The sequence below is a fragment of the Triplophysa dalaica genome, chromosome 13 (assembly GCF_015846415.1).
Source record: "Triplophysa dalaica isolate WHDGS20190420 chromosome 13, ASM1584641v1, whole genome shotgun sequence".
Lineage (NCBI taxonomy): Eukaryota > Metazoa > Chordata > Actinopteri > Cypriniformes > Nemacheilidae > Triplophysa > Triplophysa dalaica.
Window position 1 is genome coordinate 18,279,035 of NC_079554.1, and position 15,401 is coordinate 18,294,435.

Genomic DNA, 15,401 nt, shown 5'->3' on the forward strand with positions numbered 1-15,401 from the left:
TTACCCCTGAGATACTGAGACAACCTGCCTCTAATGTTCAGGTTAAACGCTTTTCATCAGTTTCCAAAATGAACAGCATCTGTAAATAAAAGCAAGCCTAGCGTGTCCATGCTCACATATAGATTATGCACATCCTTATCTCAAAACAGTGTCATTCTGATATTGTTCATTGTGCTCTGGGACCCCTTCATTTTAATCAAGTGCTTCACGATCTCTGCATTTCATTAGTCCTCTTCCTATTTTTAGCCACGTTTATACAGGGCAAGACTGAACCAGACAGCACCACCCTCTATCTATAGCCATGAGAGAAAGTGAGAGCGCGAGGCTGGGCTATTGATCCGAAAATAGCTGCCGGAGATTTAACAGCGCGTTTGACACCAGCCACGGTGCTGGATTTGCCCGCAGACCCGGCTTGACAGGGCGGAGCGCGGGAGGAATGGGCACGTGGAACAGTCTTATGGAAATGGGCGCAAGCTGTTACCCGCTTGTCCTTGTTGTTTGTGTGGGCTGACAAGAGACCGGCTCTGCTTTAAGCCCATCACCTAATCTTTTGGCGGAGCATTAGTTACTGGGGCCAGGGGTTAACATCTGCTCGGTAGGGTTCTGGGAGGTAACTGTTCCAGTTTCATTTTTCACCTGTCATGTGTACAAGCTGTTTTCATCCCATGCTGTCTGGAAGTGTGGGGAAGATACTTTAAACAGCTCTAACTTCTGATGAGGTTGACAATGTTTCATTCGTTGGAGTTCATTTGTGAAATGTATGTTTCGGAATAATATGTTGCTACATCTTTACAGGACACACTTGAAGTTACAGATTTTGTGCTGCAAATTAACATTTTTAGTTTTAAAACTGTCCTTCATGGACATATGTGTCATTTCAAGGGGTTATTACCTAGAAAACACAATTTTATTGTTCAGGTTTCAACATTTTATGCAGGCATACTTAAAACAAAGCATATGGTGAAAATGCATCACACATTTTAAACTCTTTTCCGTTTTCTTTTGTTTTATTGTTGCATTAAGTTAAAAGAGAAAATAAATGGATTTTTGTTGTATTTTGTATTACAAATATTGTCTTTAAATGACAACATGCACTAAATTGTGCAAAACTTGATCCATGTCACGACAATTTTATTTATATTGATGTGCTTAAATTGACTATGTCATATTTACATGCATCTACCTTATGTCACAAATTTTGATTATTTAATTAATGACTTAGAAATAATCCAAATTTAAAACATTTGTAATGTATTTTATGCCATAATGTTTTCTATCCTATAATTTAAGATGTAAATAAGATCTTTTGAAGTTTGCTGTACTTTCAGTGCGCACAGCATTATAAATATACTTCGGAGAAGAATCACATTCTTCTGCAGTGTAAAAAAACAAGCCCTCGAACCAACTGAAAACATTAAAAACATCCTCAGGTTTGATTTTCCCTATGTACCCTTTACAGCCATGAAGGGAGAGCATTTATTTGCCAACATGAGAAGCGCTCCGTTTCTCCAGCGAGTGTACCTCCTAGGGGGAGAGGAGCTGGTAGTTTTGCAGGCCACCTTCGGGGAGTCTTCACTAGGAGACAGCTTTCAACAAATCACCGACTTCAATGATCTCCCCACGTCTCTCTTCGCCTGCAATGTGGACCAATCCGTATTTGAAGACCAGGAGGACAAGGTATGGTTACATTACTCATCCATTACTGGCTCCGTTTTCGCTGCGTGATTGAACTTGACGGTAGAACAGCCAATTTGTTGTCGAACTCGATTTAAAAATCTCTGCTGTAAAGGTGAAGTGACTTTCTGTGCAACTTGTGGGACAAAACAGGTTTCTAAAAAACTCTGTTCATATCTTCTGGGTTTTTTTGGACAAAGCAGAGATTCCTAAATGATTTCTAGGTAAGGATAGACAAAATGTTAAGTTAATACTGTTTCCATAATTTGAAGTATATTAAATAGAGACACATTTGAGCAATGGCAATTTGATTGGCAATGTTAGAACTCTCAAGTGGAAATGCTATTCCCTGAATTAGTCCTCTCCGACCCAATTATCCACATGGGCCACATCGGGTGTGAGATTCGGCTTGTGGGCTCTCGCCAACACTGCTTCCTTCCCATTTGCAAATGTTCTTCAAAATGAATTTACACCTAGCAGCTTGGGAGTATCTTTCACAGATAACACATCATGTTTCTTATTTTGCTGCTAGTTTGATTTGGTTGTGGTGACCTATTGACATACATGTTCTGATAAAACCCTCATTCGCTCGAGAATTATGTTAATCCTATAGTTAGTTTTTGTCACATTAAATTGATGCTCCCCGGTTTGCAATGCCTCCAGGCAGTCATAGCAAGACCATTGTCCTGTCTACTTGAATGGGGGAAGACACATTTTCGACCAACAATTAAATCTGTTGTAAAACTCTGTTCCCTAAGCTTAAACTGTGCTAAAAAAGCTTTTGAGGTCTCTTTAGCTATTGCACATGGGCACAGGTTGACACCTCAGGAGACTCTGCCCCCGCCCCAGAGAATTGTGAGTCTTTAACAATTGACGATTGGCCCTTTTACTTATTTTTACTCCTTCGCTATACTGGTCATGAGGGAGTCGCATGACCGGTGCGTTTCTGTAGTTCCCGAAAGTTACTAGTAACAGACCAATTGAGAGAAACTTTTAACACATTCCCAGACATTAAAAATTTAAGAAATAAATAATTAAAAGGAAAAACAACTTCCTGGAACTATCTGAAGGCTCAATGAATCTTGTGAGGTTCAAATTGTTGAACTTCCGTTGTTGCGACTCTCTCTTTCAATGGCTCTGGGTCATACTAAGCGTTGCAGTCCCTCCCTCCATTTTAGTAACAGTTAGGGGGCATTGTGGTAATATTTATTGGCTTTGATTGGCATTTTGGTTAGAATGTAATTTTTTTGGAAATAACAGAAGATTTCAGTTGTTTGACCTCAGAAATATAATGAAATATAGCGTATTTTGAGTCTGTTTTGATATATTTTGTCGTTTGGGGAATGAGAGCATTGGTTTGTAATGACATGAGTTATAAATAATGACAGAATTTTCATTTTTGGGGGGAACTGGTCCTTCAAGATTTATAAGTCAAGCATTTAGTTACAGATTTTGAAGTCTCCTGAACATTACATCACTTGGAAAAAGAGATGCAGGAGTCACTGCATATTTGACCTCAAGTGGAACATTCAGCCCTGACCTTCTTCCAATAGTTTAAGAACATAGATCATGTGATACGTTTTGCTCTGCCAGGTCTGTCTGCCCCTATGACCTGCAGCGGGGCTGCAACACACACACACACACGCACACACACACACACATACACACACTCACAATGTGTATGCATTTCTTAAACTGTTATGTCCAGACAGCTTCATTCAGACAATCTAGATCATCTGATCATTGGTGACGTAGAAGGTGGTCCTTGATTCGCTCTGTTGAGCCACAGGAGGGTTCCTCATAAAACCGAGCAAGAGCCCGCATCTTTTTCTCATTAACGTCTCCACTAATGCGAGCACGCACACAGTAATTCTTAAAAAGTATTCCCTTGCTTCACATTAACTTGAACCTGACTTCGCATGACTCATGTGGTTAATTTCCTTACATAACAAGTAACAGTGTTGAAAGTTATTGTTTTTAAGGAGAACCCAGTGATCCGTAATGCGAGACTTTGTCGTACCACACTGTTAGTTTGGTTTGGGGCAAGGTTGTGTGTATCTGCTGAAAGTTAGGTTACATTTTAGGTCTGAATAGTGCTTAAGTCTGACACTCCACAATGGTACTATTGTTCAACTGTACCAGGTTAACTATTTTTAACATCTTAGTTTATAATTCATTCCAGAAGCTGTTGAAAGGATTCTCAAAGGAAGCATTAATATGCATTCTGTGCAGTGCAGATTGGAGAGTGGACTAATGTGTATGTCCTAATCTTTGAGTATCTGCTCTTTACTCAAAAAAATATTTAATTTACAGTAGTTAAGCAATAACATACCATGGCTGTTTACAACCAAAGGACAGCTTTTTAAGGAGAAGTTTACCCAAAAAGTAAAATAGTTTCAGCATTTACTCACTATCATGTAATTCCGAATTTATTTGATCGTCTTTCTTCTGCAGAACACAAAAGAGGATATTTTGAAAAATGTAGGTGAACAAACAAAATTGTCCCCCAATGACATCCACTGTCTACACACAAAACCACGGAGATATTTCTCAAAATATATTAGTTTTACATAAGAAAGATTGTCCATGTTTTGAAAAAGAAGAGGATGAATAAATTATTTTAAAATATAATTTTGGGGGAGTTAAATATCCATTTAATGCAAATTAAAAGTGTGAAGCCAGCATTACGCATATGATCAGAACCAAACAGCCTATTCATTTTTTGCTTAATTCTTAATAAAAAAATTCCAGTGTCTATTAGAGAACAAAACTACCATAATAAATGAGAGAACATATGCTTAATTAAGCAGCTAATTGAGCTGATAATACTGCACTGACTGTTTGACTATTTCCCCTACAAATGCCATGAAATATTAACCAACTCACAGTGCATGGTTGCCTCTCCTTGACTGGCCAATTTACAGTCAAGTTTTTTTTTTTGCTGAACCGGCTTACTGTATAAAGAAAAATCTCAACATAATAACAGATCACATGATCATGAGATGGAGAAGCAATCTTATATTAACTTTACTAACCGGCATTTGATGAATTTGTCTTAGATCTGAATGGGAGTTTCATTTTTCAGTCTTCATTTACTCAATTTGTTCATATAAATCTGTATAAACTTCTTTTTCTGATGAAAAAAGGGAAATATATTTCGAAGAATGCTTGTAACGAAACAGTTCTTGGCCATAATTGACTACCATAGCAGGAACATTTTCTTTTGTAAATTTCTTTGTTGGCAAAAGAAGATATTTTGAAGAATGTAGGAAAGCAAACAGTGCTTTTGACTACCATTGTCATTTTTCCAACTATGTGGTAGTCAATCGTGTCCAAGAACTGTTTGGTCACAAGCATTCTTTCAAAAATCTGTTTTCCTCAGAATAAAGAAATTTATACATGTTTGGAAAAACGTGAGGGTGAGAAAATGATGACATAACTTTATTTTAAAGGGGATGACTTGCCCCTTTAATGGGTGACCCATTGTTCCATTTGTAGGTGTTATGTTAATGGATCCAAACAGTTGGTAACAGACTAAAAGTTACCTGGAATCTCTTCCTGATTTATGTTTTGTTTCTATTTTGCAAGAAACCCATTTAGGTTGATGAACACACAAGGGCTTGATGGAAACAGTCCAGGTGCTATTACATCCAGTTGTCGTAATGTATCTTATTTTTTCACCTTATTTTACTCATGTGTGGCATAATTGCGTTTCAGATATTCCACTCCCACAGCTTTTAAAGTTGCCCTGCAATCCCTATAGTGCATATGTGATTTGGCAAACATCCGGAGAGCAATGGAAAGCTCTGGATCCTTAAAGCTTAATGACAGATGACAGCTATACAGAGCTCCTATTCTTGTGTCTCTCGCCGGGGCCGTGGGCCGCAGTCGAGTGCCCCCACTTTGCTGATTGATCAAGGGGGGTCAGAGTGATTTAAAGCAGCATCAGCCCTGTGTCATTGGCTTCAGGCTTGATTCTCCGAGCCGTCAGAATGTTTGATTGTGTTTGGCACCCCTGGAAGAGTTGCTGCATGTTCATCTGAGCCATTGAATCGAAGCTGTGATTATATTAACCCCATGAAAGTCCAGGTGATGCATAGGATCTATTTAAAGACGTATGGCGTTGTTAGATTCTACTAAATCAGACAGCCAGGTGCCAACGCAGAGAGCTGATGCATTGTGAATTATGTGCTTTAAGTCTTAATGCAGGACTAAAAGCAACTGTCCTCTGTTTTGATTATGTTGGCTTGACAGAGCCAAAATACTGTTTTGTACAAACTTAGGGATCTTCAGTTTGATTAGGGATTTTTAGATTTCATAACCTGGCACCAAAAGTTCTCAATTTAAAGGGATAGTTCACCCAAAAATGAAAATTCATCATTTATTCACCCTCTTGTCATTTCTGCAGAACACTAAAGAAGATATTTTGAAGGAAAGTTGGTATCAGAACAGCACCGGCACCCATTGACTTCCATTGTATGCACACAAAACCAATGCGAGTGAATGGTTGACAACATAAACATTAAAAATCTATAAAAAACCATGAGCGGGTTATCACTGGTGTTTTATGTCACCGATTAAAACGTGAAAATATTTAGCAGTTTTGTAAACCACAGACCTTATTTACCAACAACCCATTGACTTTGGGTCGATGGAACCGGAAGTGTTAAAATGCTAACTCGCTTCTGGGGTCTGCATCCAAGAATACATTATCTCAGAGGTACTTTAATGTAATGTGGCATTTAGAAACAGAGTTATCCACATCACCAGCAGCAGTGTGTCAAACCTAATCCGTCATAGAATTCGTCTCTCGAGTTCAGTCTGCATCAATACAATCGATCTCCAGTTTGGAAATGTCACACACGCAAACATGTTTCAGAGTGTCTCGCGAGCGGCCTCTTGAGCTGTTAGCATAGCAAACATGGAGAAATGTTGTCAGTGACGGGGTAGTGATTAAACGTCCAGCAGAGAGACCGATTGAGATCTATACTTCGGATGCTCTTTTCTGCAGTAAATATAACACCGACTAACCTTTCCACAGAATTTCATGCTGATAGGAACAAATACGTGGCGCAAACAAATAGGAGTTTAGATAATTGGTGTTACTAAGATGATGCATTTTGATGGTTAAAACCGGTTATGTACAATTATGTCATCTCGCTTGCATGTCATGAGCTCTGCTTTATACGGGCACATCAGTTTTAAGTGGAGTTACGAGTATGTCCTTTTTGTTCTGCATGTATTCCTTTATCGAGACCCAAGCTCTATAGCGGTGTGTGTGCGTCTAACCCCAAGCTCTTGCTTGCAAGTTTGGCTAAAGTTCACGAAACGCTTGAAACCGTAACCCAGTAATGTGACACTCTAGAAGTATCAGACGTCTGCTCTAGTGAATGACGTTTATATAGCACAGAGACACAGAACCGAACGAGCTAATGTTATCCTCAAGTGAGTCATTAACATTCCTGTGTCACTCTTTTTGTTGCGCTGGCCGGCGCTGATACGTGATGCTTCGGCTCTTGTTTTGCAGACTGTCAAGGTTAAATCCTTGAATGGGGATCTATTAGCATTAATGTCGCTCACCCATGCAGAGCTGTGTGTGACCTCCGCGCTGTACCTGTGCTTCATGTTTTTATATATTCCACTCGCTACACATATTTATGTCATCATGTTCTCTTTCCACATGTCTGCCTGGTCAACCCTGTTAGATAACACAAGTGCCTCTCGCCAACCTTCTTTGAGCATTTCTTAGGTACATTGGCAATCCATAACAATAGTCTGCTTTTGGTGTATGTAATAATTATGAGCTGTTGTAGTGATGCACAATTGTATGATCAAATGGTTTTTAATATTCCTGGTTTTGGTCAAAGTTAAGTACAGCGCAGGTATCATTTGTGTTGGAAGTGATCCCAGAATCTATGGCACCAAACTCAGTAATAGAATCTTTGGTTTACGTTACATCAAAGTTAAACAATTAATAAGTTTAAATGATTTTAAACTGACTTAAATGATCTTCTTGCAATTTGTATAATATATATAATTTATAAAATGAAGTTGAAATTGCTTAAAGTTAGGAGTTAAGGGATAGTTCAGCCAAAAACTCCAATTTGCCGTTTATTTACTCACCCTCAGGCCATTCGAGATGTAGGTAACATTTTTTTTAGTAGAACCATAAAGAATGTTTTTTGGTAAATCTACAGCACTCTATGCTTCATATAATGGGAGTATATGGGGTCTGCCTTTTTTAAGAGTTCCTAAAGCACATCATTCCATAAAGCAGCTCCTGTCGACATGTTGACATTACGTAAAGTGACTCGCTCGATATTTTCATATATTTTAACGTAATTTTTTATAATATTAGCCATTCTGTAAAACCTCAACAGTCCCTTTCTGCAGGTGGCGCTAAACGTACCAGACGCTGGTATGCCATTTGCCACCATATACTACAAGAAGATTGAGATTGTGTGCAGAGGCTGCACATTATGGCTAATATTATTAAAAATGACGTTCATTTTTACGAAAATTTCATACGAATGCTTTCAGAAAATTCGGAAAAATAAATTCGCTAACACTTTCCTTGCAGCATGTATGTATAATGCAATATAAAGAGTTATTAAAGGGTAAAATGCATTATAAGTCTTCATAATGTTTGTTGTAATGCATTATGTGTAGTTGTAAAGAATTATTTTACACAATTGAAATGTGTAGTGTAACAATTGATTGCTTAGTGTTATAATGTATTAACTGTAATACGATTTTTTTATAAGACATTACAATGCATTAAAAGGTGCATTGCAACGCGTTAAAACTACTTTTATAATGCTTTATACATACATGATTCAAGGAAAGTGTTAAAATAATATACTGTTTTTGTAGTGTGTTGAGAATAGCTCAAGCGTTAGAGTTGTTTGTTGTATTGCATATTCGATTTTTATAACAGAACACAGCTACAGATTGAACCGTTGAAAGCAGGAGAAATGACGTCGCTCTTATTCCGCAAACCAAACCCTGTTTAACAGACAGCCAAAAAGCTTTGGGCTCTGATTTATTGTAATCAATGGCTGCAATGTGTCTATTTAGATGCAGCTGCTACATGGATTAGCTCCACAATATATAAAAGTGCTTTATTTGGTGCCATCGATGTGTTTTAGGCTTAGAAATGTTTCACATCATGACACAGCAATGGCTTTTCTGTAGCTATTCACTCCACTATGTGACTATTCACTCCATAATGGCTATTCTGTGAAGTCACAGTCAATAATCAAAATTGTTTCAATTACTTTTAACAATTACAGTTTCATTTTGATTCATACACTTCATTTTATATATTTAGTTTCTGTATATTTTAGTTGCAGTTTGAATAGTTAAGAAATCAAACACCTGATTCCTTTTCAGGAATACTGTTTGGTTATCAATATCTTCTGCCATTTTTATGTGTTTGATAACCACAATTTTTTATTTATTTATTATTGGTCAATATTATCAGTATTGAATGTATATATTGAAATATCGGTAAACTTTTCAACCACATTTTTAATGTTTAAAAACATTCAATTTACTTGGCATTCTTTATTTTATTTAAATAATTTAAGTTCATGTAGTTTCATGTAAAATGTCTAATAATACTGCAAGAAACATTGCCCAACTTTATAAGCAGACTGCAGAAATAGGAAATAAAATATTACATTACAGGTGTTTTACTCTAGTACTGAAGATGTATACTTTCAAGAGGCGGATTGAAAATATAAACTGTTGCTTGAAAGTTTCCTAAACGTTACCAATATTTCAAGTGTGTTTCTGTGAGGGGCATATACAGTACATGTAGAGGGAGGATGTGAGGACACATTTTTTGTGAGCTATAATGCTGTGTTAAAATATTAATGTCCTCCTGAAGTATGCTTGGTGAGTCAGGGTGAGGAGCAGAGCTCGGCTGCACCGCGTGCTGAAAATAGCTCACTCAATCCACATTACTCACAGCCAGTCTCTTTTCAAGAATCCTGTGCAGAGATTAGCGCTTTTGTGGCTTCCAGCCCTGACAGTTTCCACACACATTATCAGTGTGTGAGCTATGAGTAATGACTACATAACTGGGACAGAACCCATTCGTTCCAAGAATACTCTTTTAAGATATAAGCTAAATTTAAGTGCAGTTCATGTTAACAGGTGTATTTATAGTAAATTAATGCTTGCCCACTCTGGAATTCTTCCATGGTATACTGTTTTAAAGGTAAAGTGTGTCATTTTGGGGATGTTTAAATAACTTGTATCACAGTTTGATGCGTGTAGACAACTATAAAGAAGGTCTTGCGTAGGCGGGTTGTAATAAGCAGAGAGTGTAATACTGTGGGTGTATGAAAAAATGTTTTAGATTTATGCTGTTTTCTGAACAATGGCAGACGAGATGCAGGGTGGTCTATAACTATAAGTAGAATATATATGTATGATGTATAAACATTTAAACAAAATTATAACGTGATTTTAGTTTCAAATTTAGTTTTTCACTAAGTGTCAACAGTCAACAGTTAGTTTTTTGCACATTCTGTTAAACATAAGATTTTGTGTATTTTAGGTCTTTGATATCTGAAGAGCAGCAATGTGACAAGTTTAAGGAGCAATATGGAGGTTTGAGTGGCATCTAGTGGTGAGGTTGCGAATTGCAGCCAACGGCTCACTTCACCCCCTTTCCGAAGTACTATGGTGGCTCTCACAGGAAAAAGATGCCGTCACGTTTTCGTGAAAATTCATGAAAATTCCATCATCATTTACTCACCCTCAGATTGTTCTTAACCTATATAAATCCTTTTGTTCTGCTGAACACAAAAGAAGATATTTAAAAAGAATGACAGTAACCAAACAGATCTCATCCCTCATTTACCTTTATAATTTTTATTTTCCCTACTATGGCAGTAAATGTTGGATGAGATCTGTTTGGTTACTGACATTCTTACAGATATCTTCCTTTGTGTTCAGTAGAATAAAGACATTAATACAGGTTCAGAACATTCTGAGAGAAAATAATGACAGATTTTATGGGTGAACTATTACTTAATACGTTTAATACGAAGTGTTAGGCTAGTTCACCTACAATGAAAATCTAATTTACTCATGAGCAATTTATGTGAAAAATGGAGTCATTATTTCCTAAAAATCTTTCCCTTGCTGTAGCTTTCAAACTTCAAAGACATAAGGATGACATAATTGCCATTTTTTTGGGTGAAATGTCCCTTTAACTATACATACTGGCGACAAATGATATCATACAAACTTCACATTTTAGATGTAGCCTAATTGTAATATCTGGTACACAACACGTGATACGTCTCCATATGCTTACATCAATTTCTTTTGGTCCCTTTGGAACACACTTACTCTGAATATGGTTTATTAATAACAAAATAGTTCATGCCGTTCCTTCGGGAACCCTTTATTTCCCAAAGCCTCTTATCTACCGTTGTTTACGCAAGCCTTTTCTTTTGTCTGGGTCATTGTTTATGACCTTTTGTCATTTTTTAAAATAACATTTTGATTACTCTAAAGAATATTGTTATCTCAGCTACTCAGAAAATAAGCGTAAACAAATGCCAGAGTGGTTTTTAATCATGTGTTTGTGACAGCGCTGACATATCATCATTCAGCCGTACGTCAAGATCATCACTTCACGATTTTCCTAATAAGACGCTTAATTACAATCTCCTAATGATTTGTCTGTGCTATAATCGTGTTCCTCAATTCCTTTTACCGACGCATAATGAGGAAAAGGCATTGTGTGGAATGTGATATTAGGTGTAATCTCTCTTTATTAAAGAGGTCAATGCTTTCTTTAGTTGTTTGTCAAAGATGTGGGATTTATTTGTCTGTCCTCTCATTGATGAAGTTTGCTTCCTATCAGGTAAAAAAAGGAGTAAAACAGAGTGCAAATGTCATCATCTGAAGCCTATTAATGTTAGCAGATTAAAAGCATGTTAAGACACTGCATTTAGTGCTTGCCGGAAGAGGATTAAATGAGATTTTCCTTGTTTTTTTCTGTCAACTGACAAATGAATCACATTAAGAAAATAATATTTCAGAGCTAAATATAGCAATGATTGTTTATTTTGCAAAGAATTTAGGTTTTACTGTCATGCCAGAGGGTTTTTTCTCAAGCAGTGGCTTATCTTCAGCAGTTATCTGCGCTGTAGTGTTGATGTTGGCAAACACTCTCGGGTTTGCTTGTCAAATTAGTTTAAGTATTTAAATGCCCAGGGAGGATTATGTATCATTTCATCACACCTTCAGACAAATCACCAGTGATTTTTGATTCACACTTCATCTTCACTTCATCTCGCTACTTTACGTGTGTCAAGGGCATATGTGAATGTCAGTTTTTTTCTGTGTGACATCTTTAAATCATTTAATATTATCACTAAACCGATTTTTGTTGGCGTTCGCAAAAATCACTATTTCTATTGCTTAAAAGCAACACCGTAGCTACCTCCCAGACAACCTGTCATATTTGCAATGAGATTAGCATGTAAGTTAGCGCTAACATGAGACCACCTGGCATGTTCATTGGGTGCTATTATTAGATGGTAGCCCTTCGAGAAATGAATCAGATTTGGCTTGTAGTCGGATGTGTCATCTATTAAAAACGTGCTTTTATGGCTAAACAGCAGTGCAGATTGCTGTTAGGTAAAAGTTGAAAATTTGAAAGTGAATTCTCGAATGCCTTGATTTAGTCCTCATATATGGTGTTTACCCTAACTACTCTGAAATAAAATTGTGTTGGTTTACCCGCGGTACAACTCTGTGTGAGAGACAAGGAGGCAGGTCAGTGACAGAGAGAGAAGTTATGTTGAAGTTAGCGTATGTGTGTGCGTGTAATGGCAGGGGAAAATGTGGGCTGATTTTTCTTCCTGCCTTGTTGCTTTGGAGTGGAAAGTTGATGGAAATATCCAGAGTGTGTCCCGGTTGCCCAGTGCTGCTGTGTGTGCCATAATCACCTCTACTCAGGAGGCGTGTGTGTGAGTGTGTGCGTGCGTGTGCGTGTGTAGACAGTGGGGAGGCAGTGGTCACACCTGCCTCAGGGAGCTCTCCGAGGTCCTGAACGTTTGCCTGTCTGACACACACACATACTCAAGTTATAGCTATATACTTCTATTTAATATTATATAAAGCCGCAGAAAAAAATTAAGATAATTATTTTCATTGTTTCTTAATTTACTATTTATAGGTATTTAGGTTAAACAATCATTTTTGTTTCATTCTGTAAACTACTGACAATATTTCTCCCAAATTTCAAATAAATTTGCTGCTTCTATTTGGATTTATTTGCAGAAAATGAAAACTGGAGAAACAGGTCAAAATAACAGAAAAGATGATCTGTATTTTTTCAGTCCTGAAATGCTGAAAAGAACTTTTAAGCAATACTACCATTATATATTATGTACTTTTAGTAAAAGTTAAAAACTATTTTAATGTCCAAAATGCTGATTAAATGAAAATTTGGAATGATCTCTTAATTTTTACTGGGGGTGTATTTACATACAAACATATAAACTTACTTTTTAAAAATATTTTATGATTGTTCCTCATGCTGCATTTTAATCCACAAGGCAGTGTCATTATGGCTCTAATTTCACAACTAAAGGTTATAATATTTCTATATATAATAAGTGATTCTGACAGTTGCTTCAGTGTCCTAGTTTGTATTTTCTCTATAGATCGAAAGCAGTTCTGAGTTTTGAATAGGGCTTTATGTGACATCTTTTTTAAACCCCCGATGTTCACTAAAAAAGTTATAGCTTAAAGGTTTTATTCTTTGTTTGTCATCTCTTGTCTGTATAATCACTAACCTTTTGTGGTTTAACTAAAAAACGCAATTTCTTCTTGTTTTCATTACTTTAGAACACAATACAGTTAGTGGATGTTACGAATGAATACTGCAAACAGACTTGAGTAAACTGTTACAGACTATTTATGTCCGCACTGTTCAGCTGCTGTACTGCCAAGTTATGGAGAGAAGACCAATTCACATCCAACAGGAGCTCAACTTCAAAACTATTTCTTTTCGAACTGTACTTCCCGTGACCTCCACTCTGGTGCTCTCCTAAAAACACAGCTGCTGTTTGGATTGCCCAAAGCAAAAACTGAACTCAGACCTGCTTCAGGCATTGCTCTCTGAGCTCACTGTCACTCGTATCCAGCAGCACGCTGATCCCTGACATTCACACTGGCATTCAGGAGTCATGTAGAGAAATAGATGGGCTCAGGGCACAGAAAACCCTCAGGGGGCTTCAGGCGCTGCTCCATATGCTGGCATTGACAAGAGCAGTGCTGGTGGCACCGTGCTTTTGTATGACTAAGGGGTGAGCGAGCACAGGGTTGCCAGGCAGCTGGGAACAGGCACAGGGGTGCATGGAGAAGAGTTCATATTATTGCACTTGAGGCTCCTTGTCTGCAACAAATTCTCTGTGGCCATAGTAAAACCTCATATAAAGCTGCATCTATAAAGTTAAGATTAATAATTCAGATTATGTCATCATTTATTTACCTTCATGTCATTCAGAACCTGTATATGACACTTTCTTTTGTGGAACACAAAGAAGATATTTTGAGAAATGGTTTTGTGTCCGTACAATGGAAGTCAACGGGAGTCAATGTTGTTTGGTTATCAACATTCTTTAAAAAACATATTTTGTGTTCCTTAGAAGAAATAAAATCATTCAGGTTTTAATGACACGAGGGTGAGTAAATGATGAAATAATTTGTATTCTTGTTTATCGATTCCTTAAACTATATTTGAAAGGGAATATAGTATAAAATAGTATAATATATATAAAATATTCAACTTTAAAATGTGTAAAATATTCTGGTTTAATGTGGACTTTAAATGATCCATTCATGGATGATTTCCCACCAAAAAACACTTGCCATGTATGCATCCCTACCTCGCCAACATCATCTCAACCAATGACGTTACTTTTAGGCGGGACTATCTACTGTATTTGGTCGACCAATAGCAGATGAGGAATGTTTGGAAACATGCAAGGTTTCTGCAGTTCCATTTGTTGGAACAGAAATGACACATTTCACCTTTAATGGCTTTTTCTATAAAATTAAACAAGCCTACTTATTAGAAAGATTAATATAGGATCAATATGGGATTTTAAACTTTATTTTAATTTAAGTCTCCCACTTTTTGTTAGCGTAGAAGCAGCACTAGATGGCAGACTTGATGAGTTGAAGTTTGTTTCTTTCCAGAGAACTTGATATTATCTCTCGTTGCTGACTCTACGAAATGTTTCAGAGGAATCGTTCACAGTATTATTGCGCATCCTTCCTTGAATGGATTGAAAAAGATGGTTTACGTTTGCAAGCAAATAGAATGAGGTCCCTCCTCTGTAATTTATCGAAAAGACCATTGGAAAATATTAGTTGAACCAGATAAATACGTGAGGTATTCTCAGAGATCGTGAATCTCATTTGGTGTCTCTAGATTGTGTCTCTGTCCAATCCCTTCTTTTCTGTCAGCCTTCTTTGATCTGATTGGTCAGATGGTCTAGTCTGCTGTGATTGGTCTACCGTGTGCAGTGTCGCAAATGGAACGTAGGCGGGCATTACACGCAGTGACCCAAATCTGACTCGAAACAGAAATTAGAACGACAGACCACTCGTTCGCGTGATTCAGAGTCTCTTTTTTCCTTTGTTATTCGTTCCCTTTCGGCTTTACAACTTGGCAGACTACTTGCGTA

General features: G+C 37.2%; 1 protein-coding gene across 2 annotated transcripts in view; it reads left to right on the plus strand.

Annotated features, from left to right (window-relative positions):
- Nucleotides 1-15,401, plus strand: part of rcan2 (regulator of calcineurin 2) — a 51,137-nt gene that overhangs the window by 1,559 nt on the left and 34,177 nt on the right. Inside the window, exons 1-2 of one of the 2 annotated variants that reach the window (XM_056765268.1) lie at nt 476-610; nt 1,460-1,677. In XM_056765268.1, the coding sequence (XP_056621246.1) occupies nt 1,462-1,677 (216 nt within the window). In that variant the 5' untranslated portion in view covers nt 476-610; nt 1,460-1,461. Of the gene's footprint in view, nt 1-475; nt 611-1,459; nt 1,678-15,401 lie in introns of those variants that run through there. The other variant, XM_056765266.1, reaches the window with a different exon arrangement.